This window comes from Colossoma macropomum, unplaced genomic scaffold, assembly GCF_904425465.1.
Source record: "Colossoma macropomum unplaced genomic scaffold, Colossoma_macropomum, whole genome shotgun sequence".
NCBI classification, from domain to species: domain Eukaryota; kingdom Metazoa; phylum Chordata; class Actinopteri; order Characiformes; family Serrasalmidae; genus Colossoma; species Colossoma macropomum.
In genome coordinates this window covers 52,168,079-52,185,614 of record NW_023494789.1, presented here as the reverse complement: position 1 = coordinate 52,185,614, position 17,536 = coordinate 52,168,079, and the positions used below count along the sequence as shown (strand labels likewise).

Here is a 17,536-nt window from a genome sequence, read left to right as displayed (position 1 = left end):
GCGTTGAGGTGCAGTAGGACAGCATGGAGGTGCAGTAGGACAGTTACAGTAGGACAGCGTGGAGGTGCAGTAGGACAGTGTGAGGTGCAGTAGGACAGTTACAGTAGGACAGCGTGGGGGTGCAGTAGGACAGTTGTAGTAGGAAAGTGTAGAAGTGCAGTGGGACAGTGTGGAGGTGCAGTAGGACAGCTGTAGTAGGACAGTGTGGAGGTGCAGTAGGACAGTTCTTGTAGGACAGTGTGGAGGTGCAGTAGGACAGTAGGACAGCATGGAGGTGCAGTAGGACAGTTACAGTAGGACAGAGTGGAGGTGCAGTAGGACAGTTACAGTAGGACAGCATCGAGGTGCAGTAGGACAGCGTGGAGGTGCAGTAGGACACGTAGAGGTGCAGTAGGACAGCGTTGAGGTGCAGTAGGACAGCATGGAGGTGCAGTAGGACAGTCACAGTAGGACAGCGTGAGGTGCAGTAGGACAGCGTGAGGTGCAGTAGGACAGTTACAGTAGGACAGTGTGGGGGTGCAGTAGGACAGTGTGGGGGTGCAGTAGGACACCAAGTTGTGACTGCAGGCTGGATTCCCAGCAGGAGCCGGAGCTCTGAGAAGCGAGGGAACGTTTGAGTTTGGGACGCTGTCAGCTGGGAGAGCCTCCTGACTCACAGAAACAGATGTTCCTCAGAGAACCCTGGCGCTCGGCGCATGTGTGAGTGGGTGTGAGTGAGTGAGCGTCTGTTTCTTATTCTAACACTGAGCTCCTTCTGTTCCTCTGATCGTCTCCGTGGTAGATGGACCGGCGTTTTGGGGGAGGCCTTAGGGGACGACTATACAGCTCCAGTCCCCCCCTTAACACACACACCCCCCCTCCACATTCTAAATCTTTACACAAGAGCTCTCTCTGTTGCTGCTCGTGCGAATTCGCCGGCTTGAATGATTCATTGTGAAATGAGATGTTTAAATAAGCTTCTGTTTCCTCAGCTGAACAGAGGATTTTCACAATCGTTATCGGATAATTGAGGCACGTATGACGGCGTCTAACGCTTCCCCAGCAGATCACTGCTGCGCTCGGAACTGCGCTCCAGAGAACTGTAAAAATGGGTTCTTGCTTGACATCAATAGAAGAACTATTTTTGGTGCCATAGGGAACCACATACAACACATTCTCAAGAAAACGTGACGGTGTCATCATTGCTCTTAATAAAGAAGGGTTCTTTAGTAAAGACACTGGTTCTATATAGAACCATGGGCACTTGCAGAAGCCGTTGCATGCTTAAAAGTTTTTTTTTTTGCATAGTGAAAGTGTTGTATATGGTTCTATATTAGAAAAGGGTTCTATATAGCACCATAAAGCGTTCTTCTATTGATACAAGCTTGACATCATAACAACAGAAGAACTCTTTTAGGTGCTATATAGAACCCTTTTCACAAAGGTTCTGTATAGAAGCATATACAACACATTCTCCATCAATCTGAAGAACGATGTCAACATGCAGAGAAACACTGAATCATGCACATGGTTCTTTGAGTGTTTATGGTTCTATATAGAGCCACTGTCTTTACTAAAGAACCCTTGGAGAAGAATGTACAGAGAACACACTTCTGCACATTTTGATGCACAATTACTGCTTGTTTGCTGAATTTTACACAGTGGAAAAACAAATAAAATAACATAAAATGAAGCCTGTGCAAAAGTTATGGCACATTTGAATGTAAATCAATAGAATCAGAATTTTGAGCCATTTCTTTTGGTCCATTCAGTTTAAACGCAATGTAAAGCACAACAGTCGTTTTCAAACTATGCCAAAAACTGAAAAGATATAAATAAACAGAATTTGTGCTGTGAAATGAGGAGAAACTGCCGTATTTAGTGTAAAACGGTGAAACTCTGTTATGCGAAGTGTCTCTGCGCTGTTAAAGCGTCATTTTTGTAAGTGCAATGGTGGGGAGAGCCGTCGGCTGGCCTGCTGTTTGGATGGTCGGCGTGCGAGGGGCCCTCGCAGGGAAGACTTTTTACTGTTAATGTGGTCAAATTGACAGCTCATCAAAAGCAGAAGTGAAACCTGCCGCGTACGCTGGGGAGCGAAAGGGGCTGGAGGACGCAGCTACTTCTTCAAACTCAGTAATGCCCTCAGGGACGGACACTTAGGTCATTAAAATGGTGAATATATTTTGCAGCCTGATAAAAATTCTGGCGAGTCGTTGATCCAAAATTCACCTTTTTCATGAACCCCTTGAGTCTCTTTATTCAGTAATCAGCCTTCACTCTTACAAACTATTTGCTGTTATGAATAATTCAGTATCTACTGTGAAGCTAATGTGTAAGTTAAGTAGAATAACTGATGTGTGGACCCCAGTCAGGGCTGGTTTTGGGAAATTTACTCATGCCAGAATTTTGGGATGCCAAATTTTACCCGTTGTGCCGAATTCCTCTGAAATACGTGTAGTTTTGCTCAAGAAAACACTTTCTTTTTAGATTGAAATGACAAAATATGATCTACGGTTGATTCTCTAAGTGAAAACAAGTTAAGTAACTTAAATATGTAACTGTTCTGAGAATTTTAATGCACAACTTCTATTTACCATTGGTTTAACAATATGGAAAAATAAATCATGAACTAGAAATGGGCCGTAACTTTTGCACAGGCCACGTGTTTTTCCCCAGTATGTTAAATGCAGTAAATAAACAGTAAATGTGCCTTAAAAATGTTATTAGTGCATTAATGACATTAACTATTTTAGTTTGCTTTTAATCAGTGTTTATTTGACTTGAATAAAGCTTCATATTTCACTACAAAAAGTCAATTTTTAGGCTTAAATGATTAAATATGTTTAACAATATAAGTTAAAATGAGCTTGTCAGTTGAAATGTGACTTCAGACACTCTTGGAGGATCAGAGAACAAACGTAAATATGGCATTTCTCTGCACATTTGACATGTTTAACAAACTGAAACCTACAATAAAATGTTAACTCTTGCACTTTTAATTCCAGTGTGTTAAATTCAGCCAGTAAACACACTGGAGGTGCCTTTGGGCTTCCTCAGCTCGTCACACCAGCGGAACCCTTCTGAAAAGTTCTCTTTGGAACTTACTTTACTTAGTTCCTTGAGGAGGCTTTAAGGAACCATTTTCAAACTGGTAGGTTGTTCTTGAAAGGAGAAGAAAGTCAGGAAGGCCATTTCGGGGTTATTATTATTATATATTATATATTATTATTACTACATATCTTGTTTTATACATTTGTCATTTAAAGTTTTAGGTTCTGTTTTAGACTAAAACCTGACTGCTAGAATACAAGGGAACTTTGAAGAACGCCTCAAAAGTCTATGTTCTTACAAAGATGGCTTTTCAAGGGTTCTGTAGTAAAGAAAATGGTTCTATATAAAACCATAAACACTTAAAGAACTCTCTGCATGATTAAAGGGTTCTTCGCATGCTGAAAGACTGAGCTAGATTGAGCTGTAGATGGTTCTTCGTAGAACCTTAGAATCTTTTTGAAAAGGGTTCTGCTATTGTTACAAGCTTGACATGGTAACAATAGAATAATCCTTTTTGGTGCTTTATAGAAGCCTTTTGAAAAAGGTTCTACAGAGAACCATCTATAGCACATTCTATGTCAGTCTGGAGAACTCTTACAGGATGCAAAGAACCATTTAGTCATGTAAAGCGTTGCTCATTGAGTTCTCATGGTTCTATATAGAACCATTTTCTTTACTAAAGAACCATCTTTTTTAAGAGTGTAGGGTTCTTAAAATAACCCCTTCAAGGCCTAAATGTTCTTCTAGGAACCCTCAAACATGCTTGAGAGTTCACTTAAAGGAAAGGAATTTCTAAGACCCTAGAGCTCAAGCGTGCTTGATGGAACCCAGTGAGATATTTAGAGGTTCCTGCAAGAGCTTATAAACTATCAAGGGTCCTTTAGTAGAGAAAATGGTTCTATAAAGAAGAACATTCAAAGAACCATTTGTTCTTTGCATCATAAAATGTTCTTCAGATCGATGGAAAATGTACTGTAAATGGTATTATATAGAACTTTTTCTTTATAGGACCTAAAAGGGTTCTTCATTTGTTACAAGACTGACCTTTGAAGAACACTTTTTTCAAAAAGGTTCTATATAGAACCATTTACAGCACATTCTGAAGAACATTTTCTTGATGCAAATAACTCTTAATTATACAAAGGGTTCTTTGAATGTTCATGGCTCTTTATAGAACCATTTTCTTTACTAAAGAACCTTTGAAGAGCCATTTTTAAGAGTGTACTGTATTGGCTATTTGAGGCACCTTTTACAGCGAGTACTAATACTTTTGCTGGATTCAAGCTCATTTTTTAAATAAGCTAAATTAGCCGCCACTATAGTGAGAATTTTACTTAATAAAATTACTCAAAACAAGTAAAAAATGTCTAGAAATAAGTTAAATAATCTTATTATAAGCTTACAATAATATCTACATGAGGAATATTAGATATTTAGACTAGATTTAAATAATTTTAACTGTGACACCACAAATTATTTGACTTTGCTTTCAGTCAAAATGTTCATATGACCTGAATAAAGCTTCTTTTTACTGCATTTCTGGGTTAAAGTGATGAGATATGCTTTACAGTGCAGGATTAGATAAGGCTGTCTGTTGAAATGCGGTTCTAGATACTCTTGGAAGTGTCTCTTTCAGAACGCCTGTGTTCTGCTTGTGCTCCGGCTGAGGAATCAGTTGCGCTCTGCAGCCTCAGAGATAGCACAAATCCTACACTGCGCAGCCCTGCGTCATCATGAAGACCCTGCAGCCCCCCTATCAGACTCACACAGGCAGTAAATGTGCTTCCTTAACTTAACACCCCCCACCAACACTCAAACCTCATGGCACTTCTGAGGAAAACTGTGGCCGGTGTTGAAATACTTGATTACTCAAACAGAGCAGAGTCGTTATCCTGCAAGCGGACCTTTATTTCATATATAAGCCCCCAAAACCGTAGCCCCCCCCCACCCCGGGCATTGCCAGGCAGAGCACAGGTCGTGTCGTAAGGCCGTAAAGCCATGCGGTGAACGCTCGCTTACAGAACGGCCGCCAGTTCACCGGCGGAAACTGATTCAGCAAGGTCAAAGGTCTCTATAACAGCTGAAGGGTTTAGAACACACACTAATGTGTCCAGAAGTTTGTGGACACCAGAGTTTCTTCCGAAATGAAGGTATTAATAGAGTCACAGTGCTGCAGTAACAGATTCCACTCCTCTGGGAAGGTTCCACTGCAAAAAATGACACCTTAACAAGAGAAATGATCATAAATCCAGTCTAAATATCCAATATTTCTCATTTTTAGGTGGTGGTATTAATATTATAAAACGTATTTCTATGTGTTTTTACTTAAAGTAATTATAAAGTAATTATATAGTTAAAAGTAAAATTATATCAAGTTAAACTATCTTCACTATGGTGGCAGATAATTTTGTTTCAAGCACATTTCTTAAATTAAGCAGAATTATCTGCCAATATAGTGAGATGATTTCACTTAAAATTACTCAAAAAAAGTAAAACTGTCTAAAAATAAGTTAATAACTTTATTATGAGCTTACAACAATCTTAAAATGAGGAATGTTTTATATATCAACTACATTTAAGAGCTTTACTTGCCAATAAACCTTTTGTTGCAGTGTAAATATCAAATATTTCTCACTTTGGGTTTATTAAAATGTTATTTAACTTATTTCTAAATCATTAAGTGATTTTATTAAGTGAAACTGTCTCGGATAAGTGTGCTTGTTGTAAGAAATATGCTTGAAACAAGCAATATTATCTGCTCATGTTATTGAGATAATTTCATTTAATAAAATAAAAAAAATAAATAAGCTCACAACAATCTCAACATGAGAATTTCTCTTGTTAAGATATTTCTTGTTTTACTAGATGTTGAACATTGCTGTGAGGATCTGATTGAGCATTAGTGAGGTCAGGTACTGATGCTGGATGGTCAGTTCTGGATCAATAATCATCTCAAAGGCATTGGATGGAGCTCCATCACTCCAGAGAACACAGTTCCACTGCTCCACAGCCCAATGCTGGGGGGCTTTATACCCCTCTAGCCCACGCTTGGCATTGGGCATGGAGACCTTAGGCTCACGTACAGCTGCTCAGACCATCCCATTCTAATGGTCAGTGCTTTATCATGGAGATTATACAAGCTGTGTCAGCAATGGGTGGCTTTAAAGGGCCCATATCATGGAAAACGTATGTTTTTTAGTTAAAGAGTTTGGTGTAGTATATAAACTCTGTTAAAGCTTCAAAACAACCGTTTGCTCCCCCGTCCATACAGCCCTGACATGGAAGCTGTGAAAACAGCCTGTTTTAGAATTCACGGTTTTAATGATGTCACAAAAACAAACACATGTATCATATATCATGTATCAGCATGTTCAGCGTACAGCAGTTTAGCCCCGCCCACTCTCGCTGAATTTATAAGCCTGGATTGCTTTTTGAATGAGGCACAGCCAATCAGTACAAAGCTCATTTGCATATAGCAGTCTTAAAGACGCAGTCACAGAAACAGCCTGTTTGATTCGAAGAGAGGTTGGAACGCGATCATGTAAAAATGAATTATGGGACATAAAACAGAACAAATGTTACAAATGCAATATCAGGGGAAATGTAATTACATACAACTGACTGGGCAATATATATGCCCCCCAAATGTACTTGAGGGGTCACCCAAAAGAAAAGGGTTTTCTAAGACCTGAAGAGCTAAAGCCTGCTTGATGGAACCCAGTGAGATAGTTACAGGTTCCTGCAAGAGCTTGTAGACTCTAAAGGGTTCCTCCTGTAACACCATCATACGGGCTTTGGAAGCACCTAACATGCATGTTTTAGTTCTTTGAGGACCCCACTGGCTGTTTGAGGCTGTTTAGCTTTTACAGCGTGTAACTGTGCATTAAAATGTGCCTGTTGTCTGTAGAGGACGTGATCACTTATTTAAACCTTAACAAGATTCAAATTTATTATCTTAACGAAGAGAAATCATCTCAGATCTAGTCTAAATATCTAGTTTTCTCTTTTGAGATGGCTGTATGAATATTATTTATGAAAGTAACTGTATGAAAGTTATTTAACTTATTTCTAGATATTTCTTACCTGTTTTCAGTAATTTTAGTAAGTGAAAAATGATCTGCCACTACAGTGAGATACATTTACTTAATAAAATCACTCAAAACAAGTAAAAATGTCTAGAAATAAGTTAACAATCTCATTACAAGCTTACAATAATATCAACATGAGGAATATTAGATACTTAGACTAGATTTAGATCAGTTTCACTTTCCAAGACACCATTTTTTTGCAGTGAAGGTGTTAACTTTAACACCACTAACTATTTCATGATGATATGGGCCCTTTAAACACCACGAAAATAGTGTCCTGTCAAGTGAAATGATCTGTCTAATATTTCCCATTTTGAGATGGTTGTGCACTTATTATAAAATTATCTAGCTTATTTCTAGATATTATTTACTTTATTTTATTTTACATTATCTATTTATTTTACCAAGTAGGATTATCTCACTATAGTGGCAGATAATTTTAAGCAACAAGCAAAATGATCTGCCAATATAGTGAGAATTTTACTAAATAAAATGATTCAAAACAAGTAAAAAATGTTTGGGAATAAGTTAAATGATCTTAAATTAAGTTTACAGCAATCTCAACAGGAGACATATTAGATTTATTGAGTAGATTTCAGACAATATTACTTGACAAGAGTCACTGATTACAAAGCCAATACAGAGGAACACACTATCAATTATTTACCAATTACCTTCTTGAATATGACGTTCTTATTCTCTGTATTGCTATACGTGCTCCATTTGTCACTGCGCAGCATGACGGAATGAATGAATGGAGCTTGTGTAGCGCTCTATATGCCACATTAGTGACACCGTAATGAATGAATGAGTGAAAGGACCCCTGTAGTGCGTTTCTAACCCCCTGTAGTGTTTTAGAAGTTTTTAACCATCTGTTGACTCCAATCTGAATGAGAACAGGGTCAGCAATTCTTTAAAGTACTTCAGCAGGACTCAGTCTTCTATACAGACACAAAACAAAGTGACTTTCAAATGTAAAAGGTTTGTTATGAATGGGTTAAGGGCTGCTTTTCATTCATTTCCTAACTGTCTCAGTCCTGCTGCTGACGTATAACTTTCCAGTGACTTCTCAAATGGCAAAAATCCAGCCTACCTGCATATTTCTCACATTTTTAAAGGACTCATATCGCGCAAAATGGAGTTTCCAGAGTTTTTGTTTTTAAATAAGAGTTTGCTGTAGTTCATAAACTCTGTTAAAGCGTCAAAAAGTCAAATATAGAAAAACAGCATGTTGATATATGATGCAAGGTAAATGTGTTTGTTTTTGTGACATCACTAAAGCAGTTCTGAGTTTATGTTTTTCTGAGTTTTTGTTTTTGTGATGTCACAAAACTGCATACACATTACATACACATTTATACATACCTGCCTGTTCAGTCTACAGCAGTTTGCTCCGCCCACTCAATGTGTTTGTTTTTGTGACATCACTGAAGCAGTTCTGAGTTTGTTTTTCCAGGTTGTTGTTTTTTGTGATGTCACAAACCTGCATACACATTACATGTACATTCATACATACCTGCCTGTTCAGTCTACAGCAGTTTCGCTCCGCCCACTCAATGTGTTTGTTTCTGTGACATCACTAAAACAGTTCTGAGTTTTTGTTTTCGTGATGTCACAAAATTTGCATAAACATTGCATTCACATTCATATATATTCCTGCCTGTTCGGCCTACAGCAGTTTAGCTCCTCCCACTCACTCTGAAGTTATGAGGAGCGTTTGAGCACGGACTGCTTTTTGAATGAGGGCAGCCAGTCAAAAGAGAGCTCATTTGCATATATTAGTCTTAAAGGCACTGTAACAAAAACAGTTTAAGCAGCCTGTTTAGTTCTAAGGGATAAAATGATTGTGGGAAAATGAATTATGAGAGCTTTTGGTGCATAAAAGCACACAGGAATACTGTAAAATGCAGGATATGGATCCTTTAATAAAGCTGTGGACCAAAATGCGAAACGATAAGAGTTCTGCTCTGTTTCTGTGTGAAAACTTTGCTCAGGAGCTCTGTCAGCTCACTCGCACCGCCCTGGACAGACAGAGGCCTCCTGCATATCACTCACCTTCCACACGGCGAGAAGACAGCATGCACGACCGGTTTGGTCACTGCTTTATCTGAAGTGTGCAGCTTCACCTTCTCTCCAAACCCCTTGAAGACGGCCCTGATAAGGAAGCAGAAACAGCTCTGTGTGTAAGATGTGTCTCAGATTGCGACATTTCTGTTGGTTTTGCTGACTGAGCCTCCAAAAACAATGGTATGCTTTGTCAGCTCAGTGCATGTAACCTCTCCACATGCCTGTCTGACACTATAAAGACTGCATATGGGAGCTATTGTGAAGAGAGCTGGGAGCAAAAAACTATTTAAAACCTAATTAAAAGCTCGGGTGGCAAAAATATAACATCACAACACTTGAAGACGTTCTCACACTGTTTAATTCTAAAGGGAGGACAGAAAAATTGTCATTTTATTCATTTCTCATTCACAGAATCATAGAGATATTAAACACCTGACAAAACTTTTTGTTATACACTTTGTAATATTTATCCATATTGTAAGTGTTATTAGAATATATAAAATAACAAATATACAAAATTTGACGTGATTCTAAACTGTTAACATTTGAAAGTACTCAGAAGTGTAAAAAAATAAAGGACATACAACTGACTGGGCCAGAAAATGGGAGCTACGGTGAAAACAGATCTAAACACAGCTAAACTATTTAAGCTTTTTAAAAGCTCAGGTGGCAAAAAACATCACAGCACTTGAGGACATTCTCACAGATCTGAAGAGAAGATGGAAAATAGTAATTTTATTAATTTCTTATACACAGAATTCTTGAAATATTGAATAAATCTTAAAAAAACTTTTAGCGTATGTTTTGGCCCAGAAACGTACTGACTGGGCCGTATACATATATGCAATCATTTTACTTTATTATTATGATTCATTTATAAGTAAACTACTGGCATTTAAAAATACTCAGAAATATAAACAAAAATACATACAACTGTCTGGACAACATATTGACAAAGATTGATCTGTCTGTCTGTCTGTCTGTCTGTCTATCTATCTCTATTACATTAAACTGTATTGTCATTGTGCACAGTTACAGCTACAGAGCCAATGACATGCAGTTAGCATCTAACCAGAAGTGCAAAATACAGTATTATTTACATATAAAGTGCAGAAAAGTATAGTGGTTAAAATATATATATATAGATATGCAGGTATAAATATAATATACATACATACAGAGTGAGCGGAGAGCATGCAGTGAGGCAGTATGTCCTATGGGAGGAGCATATATGTAAAAATATGCAGAGTGAACTTGTATAGTAATTGCTGGGGCAAATATGAATAGTGCAGTAATACTAGGATATTAGGTACAACACAGTGCAGTGAGTATAGATATCTATATCTATATCTATATATAGCTGGTGTTCTGCTGCTCCAGTGGCCTCTAGGTGGCACATTAACCTCCTCTGCACTGGCATTCATTTCAGTGCACCATGGCAGTAGAGCACCAAGCACGAAAAAGGCCAGCTGGAGCTGCAGGGTTCTGGGTTTTGGGTTCTGGGATTTGGACTCTGAAGGAGCCAAAACGTTCAGATTTGCTCAGAAAACATATGTGCACGCGCATTTAAACAAATGGCCTCACGAGCTGTGAATGAGAGTGAACTTCTGCCACCGTTCAGGCCATAAATCGTTATTGGGGAGCGCAGAGCGGGCTGTGGTGCAGCCCCCGCTGCGTGATTGGGGCATCTACCTACACACGTGCAGCGCCGGATGTTCACATACATTTGAACGCCGTGGATCCTTTGTTATATAACAGAGCGGCCCCGCTAGAGCGGCTCCACTCCACACGTCACCGAGTCGTCCCGGCGGTCTGCACGTGTTTGCACGCGCTAATAGGGACTAACACTACACCGAATTCTTTAAAAACCCTCCTCCGTGCAATCTCCGTTCCACCTTAAACGGTGCCGCGGGTACACTGAGGCCGCTTGCTCGTCTGAATGCAAGTGCTGCACCATTTAAGGTGGAACGGGAAATTCTAAAAACTGCCAAACTCCGCATTTCTGACAAACGGGCACCCGGCTTTTGTGAAACACGGACACGTGTCCTCCAGCTCGCGCCCTGGTTTTCTTGGAATTTCAGTAGTGCCTCGGTATCCCTCCGCGCCGGCACTATTCAGCCCCCTTTTGTGCCGCTTGTTTACAAAACCTTTGCGTTTAACGCGCTGTGCGATAAGAACGCCCCCACATAACCGCCCCCGAGGGATAATCCGGCATAATAATCCGGACAGATTTGATTCAACATTTCCCAGAAGCGGTTTTGGCGCGAATCTGAGAGCGGACGGACACAGAAGGCGCTCCGGTTGTATAAAGTTAAATCCCTTCTCCGCCACACCCACTGCCTCGCCGGCACCCGCGTGCGCCTCTGGACATGATTCTTAGAGCCTCGGACTGTTTTAAAGATAATTATAATTTGATTCGTTAGCCGAATCTCACCGACCTACGGTTTATACCCGGCTTTATCAGTGCTGCTGAAGAAAACGGTGAGTCGGGCTTTTATTTTGTATTTTTCTTTTGGTGCATGCTTCTGCCTTTGCCGGCATGCCGGCTGCTGCGTCTCTTAGGGCTATTTATAGTTTATATTTTATTTCTTATTTTTTAATTTTTTGCGTGTGTGAAAAGTATTTTTAGCATGGGCTTGTTCGTCTAACGTTTTTTATGTTTTCGTATTTTATTTTATTTTATTTTATTTTACTATATTATATTTTTTACCTTTTAAATCGTCTCAAGAACATAAACAGCAGCCTTTCGCAAAAATGCAAAATTGTACATAACAAAAAAACAGTTGGAAAGCAAAAGAAAATGGCATTTTAAAGGCTTTAAAAAACAAGAAAATAGAAAATTAAGAAAATGAGACCGCATCAGTGATGGAAGAGTAAGCAGGGTGCGTGCGATCGCCTGGGAAAACCTTTTTCGCTGTTTTAAATGCTATTGTAGGTCAGTTTGCACGCTTTTTGGAAACTTGAGTTAAAAACGTGGCGTGTCGGGCTTTCCAGTTCCAGCTGTTGCATGATGTCACCGCTGAGCAGGAAGCAGAAGCTCCGCCCATGACCGGCAAAGGGGCGGAGCGCTGAATTGTAAACAGTAATAGAGCTGCGCTTTGCCGGGGAATCAGACAGTCTGAGCCGCGTGGTCGCTGGATCTACAGCTAAACGGCGACTCCGGGAGTTTCTGCTCACTTTTTTGTTTTCTGGGGGTCTTTTGTCCAGGTTTCTCCAACATGTTGCCGAGCTGTTCTCCGTCGCACGACTGGCTCAGCGAGTCGGAACCGCTGCTGTTCGACGATGAGTTCTGCCAGAGTCTGATTAAGGACCTGCAGGCAAACGCTCTGCCCACGCCGCCGCAATCGCCGCCGCTCAAACCCGGCCTGGCCAAGCCGCTGTCCAGCATGGAGCAGCTGGAGCTGGTGTCCGAGCTCCTGCTGGAGGACAGCGACTTCTTCCACATGAACTGGAACTGCGGCGACCTTATCAGCCCCGTCTCGGAGGACTGCTTGTGGCCCTGCACTGGAGAGAAGCAGAACGAGAACGAGAGCGAGGGCGAGATCGAGGAGAAGCTGTCCTCCGTGCTCTCCACCAGCCCGCTGCTCTCCGACATAGACACCCAGATCTTCGCCGAGATCGCCGGCTCTACGCTGGACTGCCACAACGCGGCGCTGGCGTGCCACTTGCTAGAGAGCGAGGACTTACTGCTGGATAGTCCGGAGCAGAGCGAGTCCTCGTCCGATTACGGCTCGCTATCCGCCGGTGGAGAGTCGTCTGCTAGCGATTCTGGTGAGCTTTTCTTTTTTATTTCGAAAGGAAAGACTGTTTCACCTTTTTAAGTACCTTAGAGCAAACTTAGGAAATCCATGCCGGGATTTCGCTCCAGCTGCGTGCACACCACAGCAGGCCGGTTTGCGCTGTAATAGAGAAGCGGGGCGGCTGCAACAAAATACTGGGGTGGATTTGGATTCTCTTCGCTCTTTCGGCTACGCTCTTAAAAAAAAAAGGTTTTTTGAAGTGTTGTTTAGTAAAGGCAGTGGTTCTGTTTAGAACCATGCTTAAATTGTTCTTTGCATGGTGAAAATGGCTATTCAGATTGATGGAGAATGTGTTGTATATGGTTCTTCTCAGCACCAAGAAATGGTTCTTCTGTAACAAACTCGATATCACAATAGAAGAACGTTTTTTTTTGGTGCTGTATAGAACTGTCCTCAGAGGTTCTAAATAGAACAGTTGCCTTTACTAAAGAAAGCTTGAAGAACCACCAGTGTGTAGGTTAGTTAAGTCTGGTTGCGTAAAATAATAGGCTGAGAGGATGTTGTGGTTTTTTTTGGAGTTGTTGACAAAAGAATATGTTAAACTGAGCTTTCTGCTTTGTTTTATGTCATGTAGATTGACGTCTTATTAAAAAAAAGCTCTAAAATAGAAAATCTTTAGCTGTCATTTGCAAACTCGGTGCTGTTATACTGCTATTAAAAACAGACGTGGTTCTGTTCAAGCACAACCTTGATTTCAGTGTTGCAAACAGTTTAGCAGTAATAGTTCCTCTTAAGCAATGTTTGTCTTTTTTGGGTTCTTTTCCTAAATGCATTTCTGTTTTTGCATTCCACAGAAGAGGAGATCGACGTGGTGACGGTTCGCCGGTGCAGCACCCTCACGCGCTCCCAGTACCAGCAGCAGCAGGAGGACAGCCGGCGAGAGCAGCTGCGCGCTCTGAAGCGCTGCCACCTCGAGATCCAGCAGCAGCACAACTACGCCGCCCCTCGGCCCGCCTCCCCACCCCCTCCCTCCCCGTGCGCGAAGCGCTCCCGGGGCGCCGGCGACTCTCTGAAGCACTCCGGGCGCTCCCGGAACTTGACCACACGTCACAGTGCCGACACAGAGGACGAGGAGGAGAGGAGGAGGACCCACAACGTGATGGAGAGGCAGCGGCGGAACGAGCTGAAGAACTGCTTCCTTCGCCTTCGAGACAACGTCCCCGAACTGTCCAACAATGACAAAGCCTCCAAGGTGGTGATCCTAAAACGGGCGAAGGAGAGCATCTGGAACCTGGAGTCGGAAGACCAGAGACTGGGCGAAAAGAAGGACAAACTCAGACAGAGGCAGGAGCAGCTCAAGGCCAGACTAGAGCAGCTCAAGAGGCTCTGAGGCTTCTTCACTAGGACGTTTTAGGGACTGGAGTGCAGCCGCGGTGTTGGCTGGGGTTCAGTTTTTTCGGACTGAGCCGGCACACGGGGCTGGGTGACAGTGTTGCCATGCACAAGCAACGCACCACTTTTGACTGACTTAATCTCTAAGGAGATGGCTTTTTCTTCCCATTTGTAAAGTTCCTTTTTAGGAAAAACATGCATGTCAATGCAACGTTGTTCTCAGAGTAGTCCTTTTAGAGCTATGCCACAATCATTAGTCTTAACGAAAACTGTGTTTCGTATACTGTATGTAGAGCTGAAGCTCTTCCTAGCCTGAACCATTGTTAGTCTGATCCATGATCACATCACACCCCCTCTTGCGCGTGTTATTTTGGGCTGGATCCAAAGTAAACAGACGCAGGTATCCAGGGACAAATATGACGTCCGTAAAAGCTCGTAAGCTTGTATTCGCTTCACTAATGGAAATAACGTGTTGCCACTTGTCCAAGTTTGATTTAAACTGGAAAGACAAGACCAGTTGGTTGAAATTCATGCATAGCTTATTATGTTTAGTTTGGAGTGTCATTCATAAAAAGTGTTAATACTTGAATCTCACTCTTTCTTTGCCTGTTCAATGTTGTATAATTTCTCTGTCTTGTTTCCTTTCTCTTTATCTACCTCTACCAAAAAGCCTGGGAATGTTATTGCCTTCATAATGGCACCTGTATAGAATCCTCTTCCTTTGTTATTTTTGTGTAAATGTTAGTTTCTTAATTATGTATTATAAATTATTTAGCCGTTTTATTTCTTGGTTTGTTTGCAAATTTTAAGGAGTTCTGTTCTGTTTTTTAGCAGCACTTTGTTTTATACTGTTATTAAAAAGTGGACAATGCCTTTCTCTCATTTTCTTATGAGCTTTTACATACATTATATGACTCATTTAGAGATCATTATTAGTGGAATTTGGGTCAAGGTGTACTTTTAACAGTAACAGTTAATAGAACAAAAACAAATTCTGCCTTAAATTCATGCAAATATCAGCCTCATCATTGATACCCCTCTGCATAAAAATGAAGAACAAGACCAGTTTCCTACATGTTTCCAGTAATCCAGATAAAGTATAGGGAAAGAAGTCCAGGAGAACCAGTAATAGTCTTAAAAGGTGCCACAAAAGGTTCTCTGGTTCCTTATGTCAACTGTTCTCTAGCTGGTTCTCAGACGGTCCATAATTTTGCTCCAATTAAATTCTCAGTATATAGTGATGGAGCAAAAATCTGGACCATCTGAAGGTTCATAAGGAGCATTTTGAGAAGCAGCCATTGAGTTGTGCGTGTAAGAGCCTTTGAAAGGTCCTTACACCAATTTAAGGGTTCTTCTTGGAACTCTTTACATTATGTGGCGGTACCTTAAACTCAAAAAATGGTTCTTCTTATTCACGTCATTCTGGAAGGAACCGTCCACTGAAAGTTTTTTAGAGATTCAAAAGTGGTTCTACAGCATCACACGAACCTTTTGAAGAATGTACAGTGGGGTTCTTTGAGTTCTTTAGTGCAAGCAATGGTTATAACCATAATCAGAACAGTTTGATGGTTAAACGGTTCTTCCCTATGATGGAAAACTTGTTGTATGTGGTTCTTTAAAGCAGCAGTTCACAAACCGCTCCTCACATTTCTGCTTCTACCCTCTGTGAAACTGTGCTGAGAACTCTTTAGAACCTTTAATTTTATGGGCGTACTGTAAGATATATCAAACCTGCTCTCAGTAGGTTTCCATGCATGTATGTTTATGCATATTTTGACGTATTGGATTAAAAAGAACAGCAAATATTGAATAAATTAGTCATGAATGTGAGCAGGTGTGTGTGCTCAGTGGAGGTGAACACATTTTTCCCTGGTAATTTTAATGTAACGAAATATGACAGAAGCATTTTGCTGAATAAATACTGTAAAAAGATCATATGACTGATCGGATGTTTCCGTTATTGTAAAATAAAAAACATTATGGTGACGTTAGATGGTAAAACCGGTGCTGCTGCAGATCCTGAGTCAGTCTGTTTGCCGGAGCTTTTTGTCTCTGTGTTCTTACAGTGTAAATACAGCCATACAAATAAACGAGAAGCTGCTCAACATTAAAGACGTGACGTAGAGTTTTGTAGGGAGCAGCAGCATCATTTCTTTGTGACGTTTCGGTCACTTACGGGCAAAAAAAATGGGCCAAGCCTAAAATATAATGGTGTTTACAGCTGGTTCTGGCTGGACAGAGTCCAGATTTAAACCCTATAGTGAATATTTGGTCTCACATTAAACACAAACTAGCTCAGCAGTGTTTTTCAGCTGTCTGAAGCCGTCAGTGCTGAGTGGATCAATACTGACTCTACTTTCTGTAAAAGACTGAATATTCACACACTAAACTACAACACTTACAGAAATCAGAGTGAAAAACCCTCCACACTGACTTACTGCGTCTACACTGCACACTGTGTCTACACATACACAAGAACATTGTGAGATTATTTCACTTATTTCTAAACATCTTTTACTTGTTTTAAGCAGTTTTATCTTCTGAGAGTGTCGTTCCATTGGCAGATCATTCTACTTGTTTAAAGCATCACTTCTTGAAATGAACTAAATCATCATTGTTTCTCAAAACAAGTAAACTAATCTGCCAGTGGAATAAGACACTTTCACTAGATAAAATCACTTAAAACAAGTAAAAACTGTACAGAAACAGGAAATATTCTTACAACAGTCTCGTAATGAGAAATATTAGATTTATTGACTACATTTAAGAAGTTTTCACTTGTTAAGATATTATTTCTTTGCAGTGTATTGGCAGATAATTTTGCTTATTTTATTAAATATGCGTGAAAGCAGCAAAATTATCTGCTAATATGATAGTGAGATCATATTACTTGATAAAATTACTTTAAACAAGTAAAAAACATCTAGAAATAAGATTGATAATCTTATAATATTCATGCAACCATCTCAAAATGAGAAACATGAGATGTTTAGACTAGATTTAAAACAGTTTGGGCCCATTTTTTTTTTGCCCAGGAGGGTAATTTGCTTGAATCTAACTGGATGGAACCCTGACTAGTGAAAGGATGCAAACATGGGATCCTTCCTTCCTTCCTTCTTTCACAGAGAGTGACATAAATACACACTTGGTCAGTGAAGACTGAGGCTCGTTAGGTCACTCAGTCTTACATCATTGGTATCTGGTTGAACTCTGCGAGTT

At 40.5% G+C, this 17,536-nt stretch overlaps 1 protein-coding gene across 1 annotated transcript; it reads left to right on the top strand.

Moving 5' to 3' along the window:
- Nucleotides 1-11,348: 11,348 nt before the first annotated feature.
- mych (myelocytomatosis oncogene homolog) lies at nucleotides 11,349-15,190 on the top strand. The gene is made up of 3 exons (XM_036571600.1): nucleotides 11,349-11,666; nucleotides 12,393-12,956; nucleotides 13,780-15,190. The coding sequence occupies exons 2-3, from the start codon at nucleotides 12,404-12,406 to the stop codon at nucleotides 14,313-14,315; spliced, it is 1,089 nt and encodes a 362-aa protein (XP_036427493.1). The 5' UTR covers nucleotides 11,349-11,666; nucleotides 12,393-12,403; the 3' UTR covers nucleotides 14,316-15,190.
- The last annotated feature ends 2,346 nt before the right edge of the window (nucleotides 15,191-17,536 follow it).